Raw genomic sequence first — 25,282 nt, 5'->3', positions numbered from 1 at the left:
TATGGCAGGTTCTTCTAAAAATATTATCAGACAAAAATGATTCTTGTACTATCTTCAGACTAAAAATTAAAAACAAAAATATTTTTAATGATACAAATTTTATTTTCATAGCTTTTTAAATTTTATATATAATTTGTAGCAATATTTTTATTGTTGTGACGAAGAAAGTCATATTAATTTCAGTGCTCCATCAAACCATTCAATCGCATAGTTTTGCGCAAATTAAAATTTAAAAAAAAAACTTTATTTTATCATCAATTGGGGAATAGGACTTTCACTTGCACTTCTTATTTCGAAGTATAAAAATTTTCAATTTGCAGTCAAAGCTATATGTAGCAGAACTAATTATATTTAATTTGTACTTTCCAGTCCGTACACTCCAGATATTGGTTGAAAAAATGCAAATACCATCTTGCTTATTATTTGTTACCGTACGCCGATTTTAAATTGATCTTTCCAAAACAGGCTTGTAGGTATACATCCGGATATGTTATCGAATAAGGAGTGGAGGGAAGACTGGAAGTTGAGACACCAGATTTTCAGTTTTAAATAAAAACTGATAGACCGAGAGGAAAAACTTAAATTACAAAGTAGGTATTAAAAGTACCTTTAAAATGACCCGTAGAGAATTATAATAATTTTATTTGATCAGGAGTAAATTTTTATAAAGCATATTTTAAAAATCGTTATTGTGACTGCAACAAGATTTTTGGAATTCCATGAAAGTATGTATTACATAAAAAGTAATATCTGGTACAATTTTTAGTATCGATATTAAAAATATTAATCTAAAATAAATAAATAAAAAAATATTGTAAAAGTGTTACTCTAAGATTTCAAATAGCATCATTATGCAAATATCATCATTCAAAAAGTAGAGGGGGGGGGGTTAAGAGTAAAAATTAAATTTGAATTTTAACATTTCATCTCATTTATCAAACCTTGTTTTCATTTTCCTTTATTTATTTCGCTTTTGAACACTATTATTTAACACTTTTTTTGTGAATCGGTCGGCATAAATTAATATATTTTTTTTATTTTTAGCAGAATTATTTTTCTGTATTACACATACTTAAGTGGAATTTTGCTCCAATTAACAAAAGAATGAAAGAAAGAGTTTTTTTTCCCTTTAAAAAATTTTAAAAGCTACTCCTGATCTAATTAAGCTATTATGACATTTGACAGCTCATTTTATAAGCACTTTTATATAATTTTTTTTTTACTGTAACATTGTAATTTAAGTTTTACCCCTCAGTTTAATAGCTTTATATTTAAACGAAAAAAAAAAAATTCTATATTACCTAGCTCTCTCCCCTCTACTTTTACTTATAGAGTAGCATATCCAGGTGGAAGCATACAACGCAGCAAGTTAAACCAAAAACATTGTTGTCATATATATATATATATATATATATATATATATATATATATATATATATATATATATATATATATATATATATATATATATATATATATATATATATATATATATTTCTTCTAAAAACAGTTCAACTAGACTATAAGGTCAAATACAATTTTATCCATTACAAAAACCTCTCGGTTTTGAAACTCACTACTGATGATGATCATATTATTTTGAACTTTGGTCAAATAAGCTGAAATAACAACTGCACTAGTATTTCATTCTCTAAGCTTCCAAGCCACACTAAAGGGAAGACATTTGATTTACAAGATGTATATTCAGTTGTAATTGATACTGAAATTGTAGGATTGAGAAAATTTCTGAAGAACAGCAATCAGAACAGATCTGTATCTTGAATGTTGCTCTAACTCTCGAGAAACATGATGTCATATGTCAGATGTCTTTAAATGGGTATGATATGGAAGTTTTGAAAATTGCATTTTAAGTTCAGATATAGTTATCGTCTCTTGGTTAAGGTTCTAAATTATGAAGTTCATCTTCAATATCCTACCATGTAAATTCAAAATGGGACGTAGATTAAACAAATGAAATTAAATCTTCGATTTATACTTTTTGTCTGATTTTTTGGATGTGTTTACATAGTGCAATTTAATATACCTAAATGCATATCAAAAAATAATTTCGGAATAATCTGAAATCATCAAATTTGAATTGGCTTCGATTATAATTAATTATGATTAATATTTAATTTACTATTATTTAAAATTAAATTACACTGGAAAGCATTTCTGATATGGAGATGAGAAATTTCCTGTATAGTGACTGTTTCTCGCTTTCTTGATGAATATAATAATGGTGTGGGGTGAATTACTTTCACCCTGATAACGAGTTGTATTTCTGAATGAAAGGTTGGTGTATGAGTTGCACCGTAAAGGGAGCTCTTATTATTGTTTCACCACACTTTCCTATTTAATTTCCTTGGCGACTCGGTTGTTCAAATTATTTCCAACGCAAAGACAGGGTGGGAATATCTCGTATTGTTATTTATAGTTATATATATGAATTTAATTAATTTATTGTGAAGTCACCCAAATCAAATGATATACAAAAAGTTCGATAAGGAATTTGTAAGAATTCGCAGATTCTAACTTCGTGAAACAGTCCATAATAGCTGATTTATGGTATGCTTGCAAAAGAAAAATAAAAGATTTCATATAATTTGATATGTTATTAATTTTTGATTTGAGACATCTATTTCCTTAAAAGTAATAAACCAGCAGGAATGATTTCCCCAAAAACTTTCTTGTATACCCTCAAATAAACTTGTCATGCTAGGAACGCCTTGCATGGCACTGGCTTACAATAGTTAACGAAATATTTTTTGCGTGAATTTGGCGTTTTTAATTTGGAGTTTTATCCCTGTCATGCAGTTAATAGTACCCGAAAATCAAATTTGGGCTTTATACACATTTTTCTCAACTGATTGGAACAAAGATTTGACACAAAATTGCAATTGTAGTTTCAAAGTCTCATACCAAATTTGATACATTTAAATCATTGAGTTTTCGAATTATCGCTCTTACACGCTTCTGAAAGTACAGACCGATAGACAATCAACCTGTCGTTAGATTTCGGTCAAAATTTCATAGGTGACATTACAAATTTTAAATCTGTGTACCAAATCTTATCTATCTAGCTCTCTTCGTTTTGTAGTAATCATGTTAACTAATATCCAAACAGATAGACAAACTTTCTTTGAACAGATTAAAAAGCGAATTTTCGTGCAATCGGTCTTAAATCTGAAGCGTCCAATCCCCAAATTGAGATTTCATTGCGAGGTCACAGTGATTTTGCACTATATTTATAACATTGTAGAATATTTGATGTTCGTTTTGCTTTTACTTCCGTTTCCGAACCATTCGAAGAACTAAAACTTGATATTGAAGCGATTGGGGATGCGCGAAGGATAGAACCTGGGACCTTGTGGTTAGCAGTCCAGTAACTAAACCATTGTACCAAAACGATCGTTTGGGTAGAAGAGTTGTTAACTGGCTTATATGCTATTCACCACACTATTCATTCGAATTTAAATAGAAGGTAATATGAAAGCATATTCATTGTAAATAACAAACCTTAACTGAAAAATATCAATAGTGAAAAGAAACTCCTTTGCTATAAGAAAAAAGGGGAAAAATAAAGCAAAAACCAACGAAATTGCAAGTAGCAAAATTAATAATTTTAAAAACTAAACTAAAAATGATTTATAAGACCGTGCTCACTTATTGTGGGTTCACCGAGACGAATGCTGATTCCTTTTAAAGATTTGTATTACTCCAACTTGAAAGGTTTGACAAACGATCTTCTTTCGGGAGGAAGGACGCGCGGACTCGACTCCATTGAAGATTCGCCATGTATGAGCTATTTCTATGAATATGAATATGATGTATTTATGAATTTATAGCACGTTGCTGCCTTTGGCCAAATACCCTCATATTGATGTGACTATGAAGTCTGGAATATGAAATGCCAGCTGTTTTGATGCCGGTTCAAAAATAGCACTCGTGTCGTGTAACTTCAAAGTAAAATTTAAATGAAACTTTTATTACAGTAGAATCATTATAATTAAGTTTATTTCTAAGATTTAAGATAAGAATTTGTAGGATAAATCTTGTGAAAAATATGTAAATGATAACTACTATTTATTGCGGAAACTGAAAATTTGGAGAAAAAGATGCCAAAAATTTATATTCATTCATCTGGCCATTATCAAAAATATTGAAGTTCTTTCCAAATTAATGCATGTGATCTTCCAAAATAGGAATTTAAATTGAATTTAAAAAAAAAAAACTAATTAGAAGTGATCTAAACGGTTAATTATATTTATGTTTATTTTTATTTGTTCTACTAAATCCAATCAATCAATCAGCACTGCTATTTCGATGTGACAGAAAAATGAAAATTAGCTGCGGCAAATTCGATTTGTTTTCATTTCATTCTACAATGTGCTTAAGCACTTTTTCCAATAGCTTTTTTGAGTAATTACTGGTGAATTTTGTAATTTGAAATAAAATTCATTCTTAAATATGAATACATGAATATATATACTTTAGGAAAATTATATTCCTAAAACGTCTTTGTACAATAACATTTCATGTTATTGAGAAGAAATAACATTTCATGCTAAGATTGACATGTCACTTTAACACAAAATTATACGGAACTATGCAATTTAAATTATTTGTAGCAAACAGTAGATCTCTATTTTGTTGATGATTTTGTTAAATATAGCGAAAAAATAAGATATTTTTCTTATATTGTTCTCTTTGCCATTAGAAGATTAATTTTTTTCCTTTTTTTTTTTTCTGCGATACATTTGCATGGAGCTGATGTAAATATGAATATCATTTAGAAGTATTCTTGATGTAAATTGCATTAATGAGCATGCTATTAGGAAAATAAGTATATATTCCTTATTTTTCGGAAATTGAGAGCAAATGAATGAACATGAACTTTTAACAATGGCATTTTAAACTGAATAACTTGCATGAATTTTATTTGAAATAATTTGTACAGAAAATTGTACTCTTAAAACGATAGTTCCTTTGCTTTTATTTGTATGGTTTCCAAGTAAATAGTGATATAATTAACTTGAATTATTGATTTTATTTACATGTAGATCATTGTTGTTAAAAATTTCTCTTTAAATTGTTTTGAGATGAATATGATCTATTAAATGATCCTAATGTTGAATATATTCTAATAAATGATATTCTTCAAAACAACTGTTTCACATTTTGTTCTGTTTCTCTCTAAACATAAAAATAAAATTGAATGCTCTTATTCAGGGGTCATATCAGCCTTGACTGCAGAGCTGAAAAAAATTGGTTTTAAGATTCAATTCTATTTAAAATATAAGTGCACTTGGTGATGATGATATCTGTTAACAATATTCTTATATTTGTGGGCTTGGAAAATTGAAGAGTTGAGTGTTGGTTTAGGTTTGAATCTTTGCATCTTACCTCTTCATGGAATTTTGATATTTCTCTTGCATTTAGTTCTCTGTAATCTTAACATAGGAAATATATCTGAAAACAACAAAGAAAGAAAAAAAACGTCTTTGCTTATATATGATTTAACAACGGTTAATAATATAATATTACCTTCCCTCCTCCTTCAGAATTCCCTTTGAAAGTATTGGAACACATATATTCTATTTAAGTTAAAATCTACATTCTGATTGCAAGTTTATCAATTTTTCTAGCTTTTGTCTTGATTTCAAATGACCTTTCCTAGTTTTAAAGATTAGAATAAAATTCAATTATCTTTATACTTTTTCACCACTTTTATACACATACTTTTTTTTTTTTTTTTTTTAAATTGAAGTTTGAAATATCTGAATGATAAATCAGTTACAGATAATTTTTAGATTCTTTTATTTGATTTGTTTCATATTTATAAAGATGGAAATTTGTAATTGATATTTCACTCAATTCTCGAGTTATTCAGGTATTGAAATTTTGTTACTTTTGTAATCCTAATGTCAATATATTATTTTATTATTTTCGAATCTTAACTATCAGGTAACTGATTAATTTAATACAATTTTGATTCAATTCTCATTGGTACTAACTGACTAGAAAAATATTTTACAAAAAATTAGTATTGAAATTTCATAATATTTATACTGATTTATGAATTGCAGATTAAAAAAAATATTAGTAGTACACTACTAAAATTATATTTTTAAAGACTATTTTTTATTAAATTTATTTAATTTGTGGTTACTATAATATATGCTAGTTAAATTACTCAATTTGTTTTATTGAAACTTTTTGAAGTATTTAAATTTAGCATGTTCAAATTGTTTAGTTCCGTTCACACACATGTACAAACATGCATCATTAGAATAATGTGTGGATCCCAGAAGTTTGCAACAATAGTTGTTTGTAATAATTGCTTTTATTTTCATTCAAAACATTCTATAGGATGGCAAAAATATTGAAAATTATATTAGTTATTTAATTTTACTTTAGAAAGAGAAATATTAGTTTGATAAAAGCAGTAGCAGCTCATTATACAGTATACACATTAAATAACAAAAGCTTGTATTTGTAGTGATAACTGTTTATACTTTAACTGTATAGTTTACTACCTAATCAAATCAATAATTTGTCTATTTTTGGAACTTAAATATTTTTTTAAAAACAATTTCTACTAGAATTTTGGGATACATTTAAGATACATATACAGACTTTTTAAAATGTTTATGCCCTAAAGAAATGTATAATTTATTCAATTATAACAAATAAATTCATCATCCTGAATTGTTAGAATTACTTTCCTCTTTTATTTCATACATTTATTTAATATGAATTGTTTTGTATTTGTAAATTTGCAATTTAGGAAGATTTTTTTACTCATTTTTTGTTATGTTATTTTTTAAATTTTATATAGTTCGATATTCCAGATGACAGTATGGCATTTTAATATTTTAAGAATTCATGACTTAATTCTATTTTAATTAACTTAATATAAATGAATTCAAGATTTATTAATATTTATAAAAATCAATTATAAAATATATTAAAAATTAAAATGCTTGAAATAATAAAAACATGCTTTATTAGCATTTTGATAAATGGGAAATATTATAAAGCAAAATATAGAAGGCAAGACAAAATTATAACTTAATTTATCTGGGAAAAAAATTGCTATACAGAAATTAAGTTACAGTAAGTATCATATGAAACAAATTCCTAAAAGTGTGTTAAATTCTAATTTGTATAAATTATTTGTATTAGTTTTTCATGCTTTTATAGTTTTGTTTAGCAATTCATATTTTTGATAATTTTTTTTTTGAACAGCTGAGATATAGGTCCTTATTGGAAATATTGGCAAGATGACCAAATGAAAAAATTTGCCAATACAAAATATTGCCTCTGAGGACTTTTATTGAAGTTGCACATTTTTTTTTTCAGTATACTAATAAAAGTACTTTTTTGTACTTCTTATATATATTTTTTTCTTTAAAATGTATTGCTTTTAAAAGAGTTAAGCGATACATTTGTTCAGCTTGTTCTTTAAGCAATACATTTTTTCAACCCTCATATTTTTTAATTATTATCTAGAATCATATGTTGCATCTCAACTTCAGTCTTTTTTGGTGGCACCAGTTGATGCAGAAGTTGTTGAAGGCCAGAGTATAATTTTGCCATGTCAGGTTTCAAACCCAGTTGGAACAGTTCAATGGGCTAAAAATGGCATTCTATTAGGTAAGTTATGAGTGTTTTTATTTACTTTTCTTTTCTTGATGTATATAAGTTCGGAAATTTTGTAGAATTGCATTCTTTCAATGATAATATTTTAAAAATTAATCTTAGAATTTAATTATCTATCAGTTTTAATCAAATTGATCTCATACAACAACTACTAATTATTGATAATGTTTTAATAAAAAAATTAAATTTTATAATATTTATAAAAATGAGTTATAAATAAAAAACTATAAATTTGAAAATAACTGAAATAAAATTTCTTAAAACATATCTTTGTTTGTGTATTAAAAAGAAAATACTTATTTTCATCAAGGATTTAGTTTAAATAAAAAATATTTAAAAGTATGGAGTTCTGTTATAATACAATACGGATGTTAAATTACAAAAAAATATTCTAAGAGAGATTTTTTTTTAAATTAAAAATTAAAATAAATTTTTGAATATGATTAAAATTATAATATTCTTAGAATATTTCTATTAGCACTTCATGCCATGAACCTAAATTTTGTTTTGAGTATCATTATTATCCTGATTATATTGTATGATAAATCAATAGATTATAGCATGAATGCAGTTTGCATAAATATGTATGATGTGATTGCTTTTCCAGCATTTAAATATTCAAATGAGTTGGGACATTTGTAATAGCTAGCAGCAATGTATGATATGTTAGCAAAATTTATTTATTACATTAAAATCATTTTTAATATTTCCTTTCATATCCACAATGATGCCAGTTCATCATTGCAAAATGGTGTCTAAGGTAGAAATATAGTGAAGGAAATGTTGAAAGACTGCATATGTAAATATTCCAATTGATTATTTAAACTGCCAAATTGATGACAAATTCAAAAGGCAAACATTTCAAAATAGATGACAGCCTTGATTTTAATGCAAAGAATTAATAATGCTTATATAGAAATTTATAATTAATTGTAAGGTGACCATTTTTTTTTAACTTGAAACCAGGACAACATGTATTTTGACCAGCCACGCCCAAATTTTATAAATTTTTATCAAAAATTCACCCAATGGCCAACCTGTATACCTAAGTAAATAAGAAACTTATAAAAACTAAGTAAGAAAATGTACTTCTACATTTTTCACAATATACTTCACTAGGATCAATATTATTACTTTCTTTAATAAATGTATATTTTAATTTTAAATCATCATTAAATATGCACTTTCGTCGTTTTGCCGCCATGATAATAATAAGGTAGGTACATCACAGTAGTTAGTACATCAGACCACCACTGGCTTGTATGACGTCGTGGCGGTCCTGCTCATGCGACACCTGACGATATCACATGGAATTATCAGGGTTGCCAGTTCTAATTTTATTATTTTTATTTTATTACTTTTTTTGTTTTAATGTTTTCTAATCTAAAACCAATACTTTTTGTGTACTGGTTTTGTTTAATGACTAACCAGGACTTATGCCCTGAAAACCAGTACTGTACTGGTAAAATCAGTACGAATGGTCACCTTAATTAATTGTTGGTTTACAAACATTTTTAAGGTCTCTACACTATTAGAAACTGAATGGGGTTAATAGATGTATCATCGTATAATGCTAATTCATCAAAATCAATTGATTTTTTTTTTTTGCTAGCTATTATAAAATTATTCCTTCAAAATTACACTGATATATTGAAGGTTCCCCCCCCCCCCCTTTGTGTGATTTTTATTTTGCTCCTTAAAATAGTGTTTTATAATCATTTGATTTTTTTTTTGAAATGTTGTATAAGCTTTGAAATAATTTTCTTTATATAGACATTTATAATTAATTGTTGGTTTACTAAACTTTTTAAGGTTTTGATCCACATATTCCTGGTTTCCCACGCTATTCATTAATTGGAAATTTAAGTACTGGGATATATGATTTGAAAATAATAAATGCAACACTGGAAGATGATGAAGATTTTGAGTGTCAGGTATATTTCTTATATTAATGTTATAATTTTCTTGTTACATTTATTATTTATTCATATTGAGATGTCTAGAAGTTAATTTTTTGATTTTTCTAATGCTTACCTTAAACTTTTATTACATAAGAACATGTTAATTTATTTTTTTATAGCTAATTATTCTTGAAAATTTTGTGACATAAAATATATTTTGCTGATGAATTAATCAACTGAATGTTTTAGGATGGCTTTCAGGAAATCTGTCTTCCAGTATAATTGTCATAGTAATGCAGAGATTCTAAAAATGTAACAATAAATTAGAAAGATAAATGATTAAAAAAAAGTGTTTTACTACATTATATTCATTTCCTTTAAACAGACTTGTTGGATATGGAGATAAAAGTTGTATTATTTTTTATTCATTACTCAAGTTGGAGCTATATTTAATTATTTTTTTCTCATTCAGAGTTCCTTAAAAATCAAATTGTCAAATTAAATAAATTTGGAAATAAATAGTGGAATAGTGGAAGCAGAAAGATGCTCTCTATTTTTTCAGTGATCTTATTTCAAAACTGTTTGTTTGATTTTTACTTAGAATAATATAAAATCAGAATGAAAAATGTCCATTTTTGCTTTAAAATGTGTGTTTACATTTAAAAGTTAAAGTATCCGAAAGTCAAAAGTCAAAATCTTCAAATATAGAATAATGTATGCATTAGTCATAAAATTTCTTCACATTTTTCAATTTTTGTTTCTTGTTATGATCTTTTACCTTTATTATGTACATTTTAAAACTTCTTTGACATTTTTATGCCTCCTCCTCCCAAAAATGTTTTCTGTCTGATTATTGTTGATGGTTGTGTTTTATTTACCAGGTTTGGGAGAAGTTTAATTTATTTTTTAACTGTTTAAAGTTATATATATGAACAAAATTCTTAGACAAATTGGAGTACTGAATTTTACACAAATATTTTTCAATAATTTAGAATCAGTCTTATTTTTAGAGTCAAATGTAATCTTCAATTAGAACAAAATGGCTTCATTTATTAGCTCATAGCTATTATTAGTCATCACATTAAAGTTTTCACATTAGTTTAAAAAATTATAAGTATTGACGGCATTACAATTAAGATCTTTCAATAATGCAATTTTTACGTTAAACTATTAGTCATTCTTTATAATAACTTACCATCTATGCCTTAAAATATTTACAAGTAATCATATTTTGATGTTTCTGTATTCTTTAGGTGGGACCAGGGGAAGGGCAGGAAGGTTTTGTAGGGAAAGCACATCTTACTGTGTTATGTGAGTATAATTTTTTTTATAAATTTTTACAAAAAGGATTTTGTATTTATTTTTTAAATATATCGAATATTTGTAGACTTCATATGAAAAATTTGATTCATACTTAATATCTCTCTTAATATATGTATCTCTTTGTCTTTTTTAAATTGATCTATATTTTTAGTATAATTATTATGAAATTTTGCCACTAACAGTTCAGAAAGCACAGAACTTGTCTATATTTCATTTTGAAAAACTATCCTAATCCAGTTGAGAAAAGTGTTATTAATGTATAGCAATTTTTTTCAAACAAGACTATGAAAAAATTTATCAAATTGGGAAGTAACTTTTTGATAATCCTTAGAATTTGGTACAAATGTAATTTGCCTGACTTTGATAATGTTCTGAATCCCATTTCATTCTTCTCTACATTTTAATGTTGAGTCACCATTTCATTATTAATATTAAAATGATATACCATAATAGCTATCTTAAATAACTGGAAAATTTTAATTTTTATCTTTATCTATTTCTGCTAACATGATCCATAAGTGGTTAGTTGAAAATAGGATTTACTTGCTAGCATACACTTTCTCACCTATTTATTTTTAAAGAATTATATGCAACTTCTTAAATAAAGCATGCTTCTAAGAAAGACACACTTTTAGGCTGAACAAATTTATGCTAAAGGCAAAAAAAAAAAAAAAAAAAAAAAGTAATAATTTTTTTTTATGGTCCAAATTTTCCATTTCATTTTAGGAGATCAATTTTACTGCTTCATATTTTCTTGTATTTTTTTAGTACCACCTACATCAATACAAATTATTAATAGACCCAATGGCTCATCTGTTCGTGTTAAAGTTTCTGAAAGACTATCTCTTGAATGTGAAGTCAAAGGTGGTAAACCAGCTCCTACTGTGATTTGGACAAGAAATTCTTTCAAATTGTCTGAGGGTAATCTATAAGCATATAAATTACTTTAATAGCAAGTCTATAACAAGAAAAAATTTCATATTCTCACTGGAATTTTTTTTTTATTTTTCAGATGACATAAGTGTATCAATTCGAGATGAATCTGAGGGACGACAGACAGTTACATCAACCTTAACTTTAAATCCGTCACCTGATGATCACAATGCATATTATTCCTGTGAAGCACAAAGTGCAATTTTGTCAGAAAAATTATTAGCTGGTGTAAGTTTGGATGTCTTATGTAAGTAAAGAAAATATTATTTTGATATTTGTCTATTTTTGTTACTAACACTTTTAAAAATTTCATTAAGAAGAATTTATTTCTTTTAAGACTTTCATTAATATATATATATATATATATATATATATATATATATATATATATATATATATATATATATATATATATATATATATATATCATCACTTACAATTACACTTAAGATATTTGCTGACTTTTGAATTAAAAAACAACAATAACTTCTATCATTTCATTTTATTTTTAAATTTTTAACATAAGAAAATACTTAATGCAATAACTATAAAATTCAACTTAGAATAATTAATAAATTTGATGAAAAGTTCTAAAAATTATCAAGTTACTTATCTTTATGATATAAAATTAATATATCATTATGCAATTTGTATAATTATATTTTAACTTGATTTACTTCATGTTTGTACAAATGGAATTTTGTAGCAAATTTTTTATCCACTTTCTAAACTTATCCATTCTCAGTGATGGTAGCCAATTTTAAAATCTCCATAATTTAATTATAAGTCCATATTTAATTATAAATAATAATTTATAATAATGTAATTATAAATAATTTCATTATTTAATTAAGTTTTGGCTCTAAAGAAATTGTGCCAGTTTGTAACGAATCTGAGAAAAAAGGAAGGATTACAAGAGTCTATATTATTTGTAATAATGAATTACAGATAAAAGATTAAAACAAAAAATTATTAAAATGAAAATATATATATAATATATTTTTAAAAATGAATCCTAAAAAGTGTTTTATAAAATTAGAATTATAAATTTTAATTAAATATAAATTAAAAATAAGTTAGAATTATATTTATTAGAATTAAAAAGCAGAATTTAATAACTTGTAAATAGTTCAAGTATGGAATCTGCAAACATTTTAATTTTAAAATTATAACGTTATTTTACTTTTTTGCTTTGTAAGAAAACTTGCAGAAAGTAGTCTCATAAAAGTATAATTTATGAAATGAATTATTTTTATTTGTAGTAAAGACTGTTGAGAAAAGCTATTTTTAAAAGTAGAAATTTTTTTTATATGAGAATATATGTATAAAAATATATTAGTATCTAAACTTAAAAAGCACTTTTATACTTTGATGCATTTTAGTTCCTCCTGGAAGACCAACTATCGAAGGTTACAGAACCAGGGACAAGACACGAGCTGGTGATACTATTAATCTACGATGCATATCTCGAGGTGGCAATCCATTGGCTCGTCTTGTCTGGACCAAGAATGGTGAATTCATTGATCATTCCTATTCAACATCTGACTGGGAAGCTGAAAATGAAATATCTTTTGTGGCCAGCTCTGATGATGATGGAGCTCTTTATACTTGCACTGCTTCAAGTATCATGACTCAAGAACCCATGACTAAATCTGTTACATTAAAAGTGCTCTGTAAGTTATTAATACATTTTTTTTGAAAAAAAAATGCTTTATTGATTTTAAAGGATGAAACTTAGTTAAATCCTTTACTTAACATTTAGTTAACCTTTATTTAAATATGAAAATCTTCTAATGTTGTCTCCATTTTTAAATATTATTTTTATTTGTTTAATTTTAATTTTCTTCAAAAAGGATTTGTCCTATGACTTTAAAGTTTGCTTGTTAAAAAAAGTGACTAAAAATTGTTAAAAAAAAGTATTTTTTTAACAATTTTTAGTCACTTTAAAATTAAATTATTTAATTTCCTAGTTCCAATTTTTTAAAAAAAATTCCTGTGATTGAAAAGCTTAATTCGATTTTGTATTTTTTCCCCTTAATTAAACATGAAATCTGATAAACTAAAACTAATGATACAAAGCTAATTTTAGTTAGCTAAATTCTTGACAATTCATATCTTCAGAAATATCAATTTTTTTAAATAAACATTCTACTATACCTCATTTTAATTAGATTACAAAAGAGAGCAAAAGCAAATTTTCAAGGATATAGAAGTTACCTTGAAAATGTGCTTTTTATATTTATAAAAATGAATTTATTTTTTTTCAAAATTTTATAACAAAAATATTTTTACTGTTATTAGTCACAAAAAAATCTTTTTCTAATTGCAGTACTTTAAAATGTAAAAAACATTGACTTACTTAAATTAATGATGATGAAATCAAATTATATGCATTTCGAATACATATGAATAAAAATGAGTCTTAAGTAATAATTTTTTTATGAAAGCAAGCTCATAGCATTGACTAAAAAGTTAAGAAAAATTATTTCAGATTTGATGAATAAATATCAGCATATAATTTATATTTTTTGAATGAAAATATTTGGTTGTAAGATGAGATTTAATATTGTGCATAATCAGTTATAATAGAAATTGAATTTACACTTTAACCTTCAGATCTTTAGAATTATCTTTGAAATATGTTGTTCTTTAATTTAAGCAATTTTCTCAATAATCAAAGCAATTTAAAGTTTCAAAGGAAAGGCATTTACATCTTTTTTATTTTATGAAAATAGATGGACATTTTGCTGTATTCAGGATTTAAGACCTTATTTCCAGATATGACCCTTTTTCATAGAAATGCAGATTTTAGCATTCTCGAAATCGAATTTCATCAATCTTGAGATTGATTAAATGAATTTTTTTTAATATGTTATAATTCTAAAATATTTCAAGCACTTCTTCTTTTGCATAAATCTATTAATTTTATTGTTAATTTCATTATAGTTATTTGACTTGTTAGTACTTATGTTTGGCACAATACTTTATTTTATGAACGACTTTTTTTTTTTTTTTTTTTTGTTTGTTTTCCAAACCTATGTCATAACTGTACTTCAAATTTCATATCAAATCTCTGTAATCTTTACTTTTTATTATCTCATGTTTTCATTTAAAGAGATTAGTAAGATAAAGCAAATAAGCCATTATGGATTTATTTTTATAGATATAATTATGGAACATTTTAAACTTCTACAAATTCAATAATAGATGTTACAGATTTTTAATTTCAAGATGAATATTTTTTACTTTCTAGGAATTCAGTAGATAGTGAAAGAGAAGTACATTTTTAAAGATAATTATTTTTAAAGATTATCGAAATTGATGTGAATAATAATGCATTATTATTAAAATAGTCATATTTTCTTTTCTTCCAACAATGTTTTCTAAAATTGCTTATTTCAAATTATAAAAGTAATTCTACAATTCCTATGTATTTTGAAAAACTATTTTATTAGTTATCAAATTTATAAAAAGATTTGCGACTGTTACTAATTTTTGCTGTTTCCTTTGCATTTTTCCTACAATTCTTTACAGGTGGAATCTTGAACAAAACTAAAATAATATTTTCCTCAATGCGCTATAATTTAAAATTTACTGGTACATTTGTTTACATTCATTTTTTTTCCATTGAAAGACATGAAATTTTCTTATATTATTATGAACTGAATTGTGTTTTTGTCTCCCCACCAATGTAAATGGTTTTTTGAGATAGAAAAGATCATCTTCCTACAACAACCTTTACATGCATCTGCTTCCTAAAAATATGCACCAGTGAGATTGGTGTCCTTATCTCAAAATGAAAAATAAATAAATTGTGAAACATAGTTTAATTTGCTGGTATTGGCTCAATTAACAATGATCTTAAGTTGATAGAAACCCAGATAATCAAGGTTCTGCTATATTTAGATCACTTATAAGATATAATTTGTTTTTCTTTTATAGATGCTCCTTCATCTGTAACTATTAAAGCTCAAAAAGAAGCTAAGCCTGGAGATGTGGTCAGTGCTACATGCAAAACAGAACGTAGCAATCCTGCATCTGAAATAACATGGGTAGTAGATGGAATTCCTCTATTAGGGGAGAGTACAGTGGAAGCCCAAGAAAAGGGAGGATGGATCACTGTATCTAAAATAAATGTTAATGTGACCCAACAGGTTTGAATTTGTATGTTTTAAAAGTTTCTTTTTTTTTTAATACGCACTTTGAATTATCATTGGATCTTATATAGGATATTCGGCTTAATCATGAACCAATAGCTAATTTTTATTATAGAAATATGTTTCCAGTTGGGAAAATGATCTAAATGATATTTATATTTTGTTATTTGAGTCAGTGAACATACTGCCGAAAAAAGATTGTGAAGCCAAAAATTTTGTGGATCTCTGTCCTATTAGGCATATTTAATAAAATATTTTTAGCATACTAACAATAAAATTTTTTTAAAGTATAACTTTTCTGCCATCAAAATCATTTGAGCTATAAGTACTTAAAATGTCATTAATTTGTGCTAATTAATGTGTAAAATTGTATAAAATAACATTATTTAAATCTTTTTAATTTTGTAAACTTCAGTTGCAGAAGTGTAGAAATTTTATTTATTTAAAATGTTAATGTGACGATAATATTTTATTAGTAATGACTAGCAGTATTGAAAAATTGTATAAAAATTTCAGCTTTGAAATTTTTTTTCAAGAATACATTTATTAATTCTAAAAGCTTAAAATATATGGATTTGTATAATTTAGAGTATTTTTCTGATTGGTATATATGCCTATAACTAATGAATATGAAATTTGGTTATTAGGCCATGATTAGAAACCTTTATTTTCATTCATATCACAAGAATTTAGAGTGAGTGAGTATTATTCTAGTGCATGATACATTTTCTGGATAAACTGCTCCACAACTAGATGAAAAACTTTAGTGCTATGTCTTAAAAATTTGTTTCAAATGTTTATAATCCGATATTAAAAAGATAACCAACTGAGAGCAATAACAAGAAGGAATCAACATTTCAAATTTCTATGATAAAACTCATTTCTTTTAAATAAAGGACAATGTTAAAATGTGATTTATGTCCAATTAAAAGCGGAAGACATGGAACAAAATTAAAATATTTAAGACTCAATGAGTCCAGTGACTGACATTCAATCAATATATGTCGGATAGTTAAACTATCAGCACAGCGATTCATGATGGCTGCTTAAAAGTAGATATTTATGCATTATTCGAGAATGCGCAATTGTGTCAGAATAGCATCGCATCTGCGATTTAGGGAGGAATACTAAGATTCAATAAAATGTTTGACAGTGTGTAGCTTATTTTCTGTCTCAAGGTTCCATTGGTTCTGCCAGTTTCGGAATAGCCATTTACGAACAGAAGAACATACATCAGCAAATGGAATGGCTTGTTTGTAGGATTTTAACAAGAATTTAGAAAAACTGATTTCTAAAAATTTATAATTTGTTTTGTTAGCCTACAGGATTGCTATTTTGTAAAGGAATATTTCATTTTGAAATTATGTAACATTAATTTGATTAATTTCAATTTTGAAATTATGTGATATTAATTTTGATTTATTTGATTAATTTCAGTTTTGAAATGATGTTAATGATGAATGAGATAATAATTTGTCCTATTTTTTCCAGCAATATATCTCCTTATTTTTGCAGTTCTTTGAAAATTTTTATTTTTGCTGATTTACATAATGAAACTAAATGAATTATAACAAGAGTCAGAATTATTCTAGTTCATTTTGTAGGATCGAAATTCAAAACTTTTTACTTGTTATGCTGTGAATCAAGAGCTTGGAGAAACTATCCCTCAAACCTTTTCAGTTAGTATTTTATGTAAGTATTATGTAAATGCTTTTTTTTTTCATTTTTTAATTATTTTGTATACTTGTCAGGTTAATATTGAAATTTTCATTCATGAAGTGCATTTTTCTTGATTTTGAATATTGAAAAATTATTTCATCTTTTTATGTATTGGCTCCAAAAGTTAAGGTACAATATGTTTTTGCATATAATATGCCAACAAATGAGCATGAGATTTGGAACAATTATGAACCAAATGGTTATTTATTGATTTTTATCTAATTTTAGCATCAAGTACAGTTTATAATTAAATTATTACATCTTTTTTAGAAAAGCTCACTGTTGGAGAAAAATGAAAAATATCTGACTAAAAAAATAAATGAATGAGTTTTAGTAAAGAAGATGATCTTCCTTAGTTAAGAGGCACTGACACTATTGATTTTCCTTTTTTCAATTAAATTGATATTTAAATGGGAATCAAAGATCAGTCATTGAACAATGATTGTTCAAACTCATTTAATGATTAACCTTGATTCTTTATTCTACATAATTGTGTCATATCAATTCTAGATTGCTGATATCTATTACCTTTTCCATATACGCATATGAAATAATTACTTTTCTGAATAATTCTGGATTATCTTATCCTTATGGGTACTTTTCTGTATTCGAATAAGAGCGACAAGCATTTTTCATGCACATAACCCTTGATTGTGATGATATCTTCTCACTGTACTGACTAATATTTTCTCCCTTTTTATAAAATGATCCAAGAAAAACTGAAGTTGGTATTCACATGCCAAAAGTGTTAGAGAAATCTTCTACATACATTAAAATATGTGGACAGTTCTGAAACAGATGTTCACAAAACTGAATTTAGAATTTCTATAAATGCCTTTGGATCATAGTATAAGTCATTTTAACCCTTATAATAGGTTAGCCTGTGTTAGACCTGTTGCTATATCCCCAACAATATACAGATAGGGTATAATAATAATAATAATAATATGTAAATGTTACCAAAAATATCTTTGTAGATGAAATTGAATACTAGTAAGAATTCAAAGAAATCATTTGAAAATCACAAAAGCAAGACATTAATACTTTTTTCTGAAATTATATTGATTTCTTTAAAAAAGTTTGTAGTAGTTATATCTTAATATTGCTTTAATTTTAATAATATTATCCAACCTTCTCCATTTAAATCTTATTTGTTATTTTTATTTACATTCATTTAATAATATGATCCAGAAAACAGATTATATCTTAACTTTTAGTGGCCAGTGTATAATTCATTGAATACAAAGTATTTCAAAGTCATATCTGTGATACTGGGATGAAAATAATTGAATATAATATTATTCCATGCTATTGATTATAGATTGATTCTGAACTCAATGTTTAAAAAATTGTTCAGAGTGTGTTCCATAATTTTCTAACATGTTTGTTTCTGACATGATACTATTATTTCTTTAGACTACATTTTATATAGCTCTCACCATTAGATGTAATGTATTAGCTTTGATACTTATATCTAGCAATTTTGATAAAACATTTTTTTTTTTTTGGAAAAAGGAAAAATTTCATGATTCTTGTACAGTAAAATATTCATCAGAACTGTGCTTTTTTCCAAATCTTTTATTTTTATTAAGAATTCGATAATTCAAACTTATATTATTTGAAAGTCGATTTTTTAAAAGGAACCATTAATATTGAATTTTCTTCTTGATAGATATAAATCCATTATTTGCAATTTTTTTTTAATTTTCCTAATTTTTCATTGAATTAAAACATCTTTTATTGTTCACATTTTACATTTCATTGCTTCTACTCTGCAAAATATATCTTTTCTTTTAAGCTTTTGTTAAGGATGAATACATTCGTTTCAAAGCTTTAGCTTTGCTGATTTTTTCATTTTTATTTCTTATATTATGATAGTGTTTTACAAGTTAAAGTTTTTTTTATTGTTCTTTACTTTATTAAGAGGGCAAAGTTCTTTAATCCAGATAAACTAAAAATTCTAGTATTTACTCTCTTTGTAAATAAATTAAATTTTTTCTATTAATATCTAAAAGCACCATTAATATTGGACAACCTTAGGCTTATTTATCGTTAGTAATGTTACTATAAATTTGTAAACTATAACATATTAAATGTTTTATTTTTTATTTTTGAATGTATATTTTAAAAAATATAATTTTTATTCATTTGAATGGAATGCATGTCACTACTAGATATTCATGAATTATTCTTATATTATTCTTACACTTTTTACCAATGATAATTGCATACATTGTTACATATTTACATTTTTAAATCTGAAACAAATTCTCATTGTATATGATATGCAATATTACAATTTTTGAAACATTATAAAGTATGAGTTCATTATATTTTTATCTTTTATTTTGAATCAAATTGCATTTAGTAATTATTTATTTATTTTGCTTAAAAAATAAACAAAATTGTAAATGATCTAAAAATGTATTTGAATAGATATTAATTTAATTTTTGTTGATTTAATTTGTTATTGTAATGTTGCCATAAATTGTAAACAGTGTTTTTTACTTTTTGAATGGAACATAAGTTACTAACATTTTTAGAAATTACATTATACCCAATGAAATATTGTCATTTATTTTTATCATGTAATTTTTCAGAATGAAAGTATTGTCAAACCTGATATGTTTCTAAATTTGTTTAACTTTAGTACTTATCAATTTTAGATATATACTAGCCGCCTTTGGCGACCAGCCGGTTCGCCAGTATCACCGCTCGCTACAATTTTCAATTAAATATTTTAAGTAACTGGTCTCTTAATAGATTCTCAAACAAAACATTTTTAATCTTCAAATTTTGATAGTCATACCAAACTTATACTGTTGTTTAGATCGTTTCGTTCAATTTACTATATATATTTTGCTAATTTGTTGTCATTTCCGGTAAAACTTCAACTTTAATTTAAAGTGGAAATGATGAAATTGCAATTAATATAAAGATATTTTTTTAATAAAACCAAGCGTTTTATTTTATTTATCATCTTTATTGTTATTTATTTATTATTATTATTATTGAATATGAGTATTGCAAACAGAATTGCTCGGTATTTAAGTCTTATGTGAACTACAAAATATTTTTCATAATTTATGTAATATCTCAAACAATAATTCTACAAAAATTTCTCAGATTCAGCATAAAATTCAGTTTTTAGTTTTGCTTTCAAAAGGATTGAAATGAAATCAATAAAAATATTTTGTTCCGGCCTATAAATATATTTCAAAAATCATGAAGTCTAAATTTAATGTAGTAGGGTATCAGATTCTGAGAAATATTCTGGACACACCAAATTTTAAATAAATGAATGAATGTTTCTATTTTCCAGGATCAACTAAGACTTATTTATGAAGTTTTGAATGTTAAAAATTTAGAAAAACTGAACATTTTCATAATCTTAGGCCAATTAAACTTGAGAAACCTGCACGCTGATTGGCGTATTTTCTTTGAAACGATCGATGGAAAATCTAAAATTATCCTTTTTTTATTGAATAGTGATATTCAAATTTTCATAAATCAGTCAGTTTAAGTGATTGATTTAGTTGATTGGAAATTAACTCTTTTTATTTAAAATATTAGTGTTTCAAGAACATTTTGTTATTCGTGATTCCTACAGCAGAAGCTTTATGTAAAATCAAAAATTCGTTATTTATTAGAGCATTTATTGAATCAAGTTACATAAAATATAATCATTTTCCATTTAGACCATTTTAGCAGATCTGTGTCTTACTAAAGGTTTACAAATTAGCTGTGTGGCCCTGATTTGAATGGATATCCTGTTCAAATTAAACAAAACTTGCCTTAAAATAAAACTGATTTATTGGATTAATAATATAGAGAGTGTAAAAGATCATAAAATAATTTTTCTTGAATTTATTTTTTAGAAAAAATAATATTTCATATTTGTTTTATTTCCTACAGACACGTGCCGAAAATTATATTTTTGCAGATTTCATTTCCAAAAAGATTTATTCTTAATTGGAGCTTTAATCAATGTGATGGCAACACTTTGAAAAAAGCTAATTTTTTCCCATGAATGCGAAACATGCTCGTGCAGCTTAAATTTTATTCCTATTTTGTACGAAAAAAATTGTTGAAAAATATAGTTAAAATATTTATTTAAAAATTCATTAAAAATAGAAATTTAATTTTGAGATTAAAACATTGGTATCATTTAAAAGATAAATTTTTGATCTTTAACTTCATGTAAAAATTATTTTTGTGCGGTAATATTTTCGGAAGTTATAGCAAAACACGCCAAAATTTCGCTTAATTTTTAAATAAATAAAATTCTAATTAAAAATTCGAAAAAATAACCCCGAGGTGCGCATTTCCGGCCTCCAAGGTATACATGTGCCAAATTTGATAGCTGTAGGTTGAATGTTCTGGCCTGTAGAGTGCCAACACACACATACACACACATTGAGCTTTATTATAAGTATAGATTAACTATCACTGACTTTTTACTTTTTGATACGATTGCAAAAAATTTGTAAATGCCCTGATGAGTATTAAACATTTCTCCTTACATATTGAGCATAATTTGATATAATTTTCTTGTCTTATAATTGAAATTTTCAATATGTTAAATTTATTATTTTCTATAAAGAATTTAAACAATGCATTTCCAAACAAAATAGAAATTTGTTGGAAAGTGAGTTTCATAGAATTTTAGGACTTTAGCACTAATGTTTTCTTCAATGAAATAAGTAAATTTCATAAAATTGTGTGTTTTGTACAAAATATTATGACATTTTTTACGAAGAAATTCCTAAATATATTTTTATTTTTCCTTTATATTAGTTTTGGTTTCCATTTAATTTGTCTGTTAAACATATATATTAATTGCAATTTCATTAGTATGTTTTTATTTCTTACTATTTTGGGTTGTAAAAATATGCATTCATTATGCTTTAGATGCACCTGATCCTCCCAATATATTTGGATATACAGAAGGAAATGCAATTCAAGCTGGCAAGTTACAACGTCTTACATGCATTTCTCAGGGAGGAAATCCATTACCTGATCTTAAATGGTATAAAGAAAATGAAGAGGTAAATAAAATATTCTTAAAATTGATGCAATGTTTATGGATATAAATAAGTGAAAAATCAGATTTCAATTCATTGCTTAGTAAAGGTAAAAAAGAAAAAAAAAACTTAATTATAAAACATAATATATAATTCATTTCATTAATATATTAGTGTAGCCTAACATGCATAATAAAAAAAATTAATATGTAGACACATAATTAATTCTGTGAGTGATAAGACTTCTATCTTAAGTAATCTATTTTTAAGTGAAAAAAAATTAGCTTATCATTTCTAAGCTTTTTTACTAGTGTAAATGTATGTCTAGATGTTACTTTTAACTTAGATGGACAGTCAATTTGGTTGATCGATTATCTTGTCATGTAATCGTTTCTTGCATGAGTTATGAACATGACAGAATAATGACAGTTTAAGAAAAATTTTACCACTTTGTACTTTTAAAGGAAATTGTGGTAATTATTAAAAATATCTCAAATAAAAAGTGTTGACTGGCTATTCTTGATATTTACTGCTATGTTAACATGTCATGCAAGTACCATATCATATAAATGAAGACATATTAATTTGTTTAGTAGACTATTCAATAACCAAGTTGTCAGTCTGAAGTTAATTGTAATCTGATTAGTTTGTTAACTTTTTTTTAATTTCATGCACATTTTAGGAATTGTTTTCAAGTTTCGTTAGTTTTTAATTTTTCATGATGCATTGCATTAATCAGAGTTCATTCTATCATCACAAATTTAAGAACTCGTTAAGGTTTCTATTTTTTAAAATATTGACAGTAATCGATTTTTTGTTGAACACAATTCTGATTATTTATCTATTTGATAGCTGTTTGCCAGATCCATCTATTTTTAATGTTATCTTGTTGATTCTTCTCTAACTGTAGCAATATAATTACAGATTACTTGATTAATAAATTTTTGTTTAAAGAAAATATGCAACTTTTGAGAATTGAATTTCTTCTACATTTTTCCTTCTGTGATGAAAATACTTACATTAAATAGCATAGAAATTTAAAACATGGTTGCAGAATTTCTTAATAGTAGTAATTATCAAAATTATTTTTTCAAAATATCAAACTAAGCTAATAAACTATAACTAAACTAATATACCTCAAAATTATTTTTTAGAAAATATTTTTATTCTTAAAATTGGAACTTTATTGGTAGAATTGACTCCTCATTAGTGTATAATTTTGAGAAAATTTTAATCATATTTGATTTACAGAGATAATTACTTAGAAAAAATGAAAGTCTTTAGCCTTCATTTTAATAATAACGATTTTTATTATCTGATAAATGATGATTTAACTATAGAAGCCAATGAAATGTTACTATTTTCTAGTCATATAATTTTGATTTATTATGATTGTCAATTATATACCATAAACCATTATTTAAATTATAAAAATTAAACACCACAATTTTTTGAAATCTCAAATTATTCTTTATATAGTTTTTACTTTTAAAAAATTTAAAAAACACACAAACACCTTGTTTATTTTCTAGGTCAGCAGCTCAGACCAAACAGTGAGTGGAAATATTGTATCCAGAGAAATAGCCATTATTGTTAGTGCAAATGATAATGGTGCAAAATATCATTGCAAATCAACCAGCAAAGCTTTAGCAGAGCCTTTGGTTGTTACAATCACTCTCACTGTGTACTGTAAGATTTTAGATTTTGAATGTTTTTTAAAAAAATTTGTTGACTTGCCATGCTTTTGCTTGAGATTTCTCAAAGAAAAATTGTTACCAACAAATTGAGATGTGCTTTTTTATTGTAAATTTACTATAATTATCTTTTGCACTTTTTATTAAATCAGGATTCATCCTTCAAACAATATGTATATTTCTCCTTTTTTTAAAAAATGGTTTTTCTCATAATTAAATTAGAAATGTTTCAATGATGTTGTTTATCAAACATATTATGATTTTCATCACCCCTGCACTTTTACAGTATCTTATGTTTGATTATATTGTACATACTCTTATTTCTATAAAAGTTATTGATCTAACAGTAAATATTAATTACATTTATCCATTGAGTAAAAAACATCTCACTGTGTGTCAGGAATATTTTTATTTTATATTATATATTTATTTATGTGCTTGCTGTGTGATTATTGGTTAGTAAAAGCTAACTGTGAAAAGATATGTTGCATGTAACTCTCTTAGATTTGATATAAAGTTCCTATCAAACACTTACAAGAATCTGAAAAATAATAATGAATATGTTTCTTGCTCTTGTTTTTCCTCCCTCTCTTTTTCTTATAATCTTATATTTAAATACTATAGATGTTATTCTGTTGGTTCAAGATGTCTTGGCAAGTCTATAACACCCTTACTATGCAATGTTTAGATTTATACTTAAAGATTTAATTTATTTTTGTATAATTTTATTTCTTTATAAATAACATCGGTATACTATATAATATATTGAAATTTGGTCTGTTAAATTTGTTTATTTTAAATTGTGTCCATTCATCTGTATTTAATTTTTAAATATATTTTCCAATTGATTACTGATTTTGGTCATA

General features: G+C 25.2%; 1 protein-coding gene across 1 annotated transcript in view; it reads left to right on the top strand.

Moving 5' to 3' along the window:
* The window catches only part of LOC129976732 (nephrin-like), a 48,869-nt gene that overhangs the window by 1,038 nt on the left and 22,549 nt on the right, over nt 1-25,282 (top strand). The window contains exons 2-11 of the mRNA XM_056090449.1: nt 7,516-7,659; nt 9,478-9,599; nt 10,820-10,877; nt 11,658-11,810; nt 11,902-12,069; nt 13,205-13,495; nt 15,765-15,976; nt 17,584-17,671; nt 22,610-22,746; nt 24,255-24,411. Of these exons, the coding sequence (XP_055946424.1) occupies nt 7,516-7,659; nt 9,478-9,599; nt 10,820-10,877; nt 11,658-11,810; nt 11,902-12,069; nt 13,205-13,495; nt 15,765-15,976; nt 17,584-17,671; nt 22,610-22,746; nt 24,255-24,411 (1,530 nt within the window). The remainder of the gene's footprint in view (nt 1-7,515; nt 7,660-9,477; nt 9,600-10,819; nt 10,878-11,657; nt 11,811-11,901; nt 12,070-13,204; nt 13,496-15,764; nt 15,977-17,583; nt 17,672-22,609; nt 22,747-24,254; nt 24,412-25,282) is intronic.

This window comes from Argiope bruennichi, chromosome 7 (assembly GCF_947563725.1).
Source record: "Argiope bruennichi chromosome 7, qqArgBrue1.1, whole genome shotgun sequence".
Lineage (NCBI taxonomy): Eukaryota > Metazoa > Arthropoda > Arachnida > Araneae > Araneidae > Argiope > Argiope bruennichi.
Note: the sequence above shows the minus strand (reverse complement) of the source record. Positions and strands in the feature narration are given on the sequence as shown.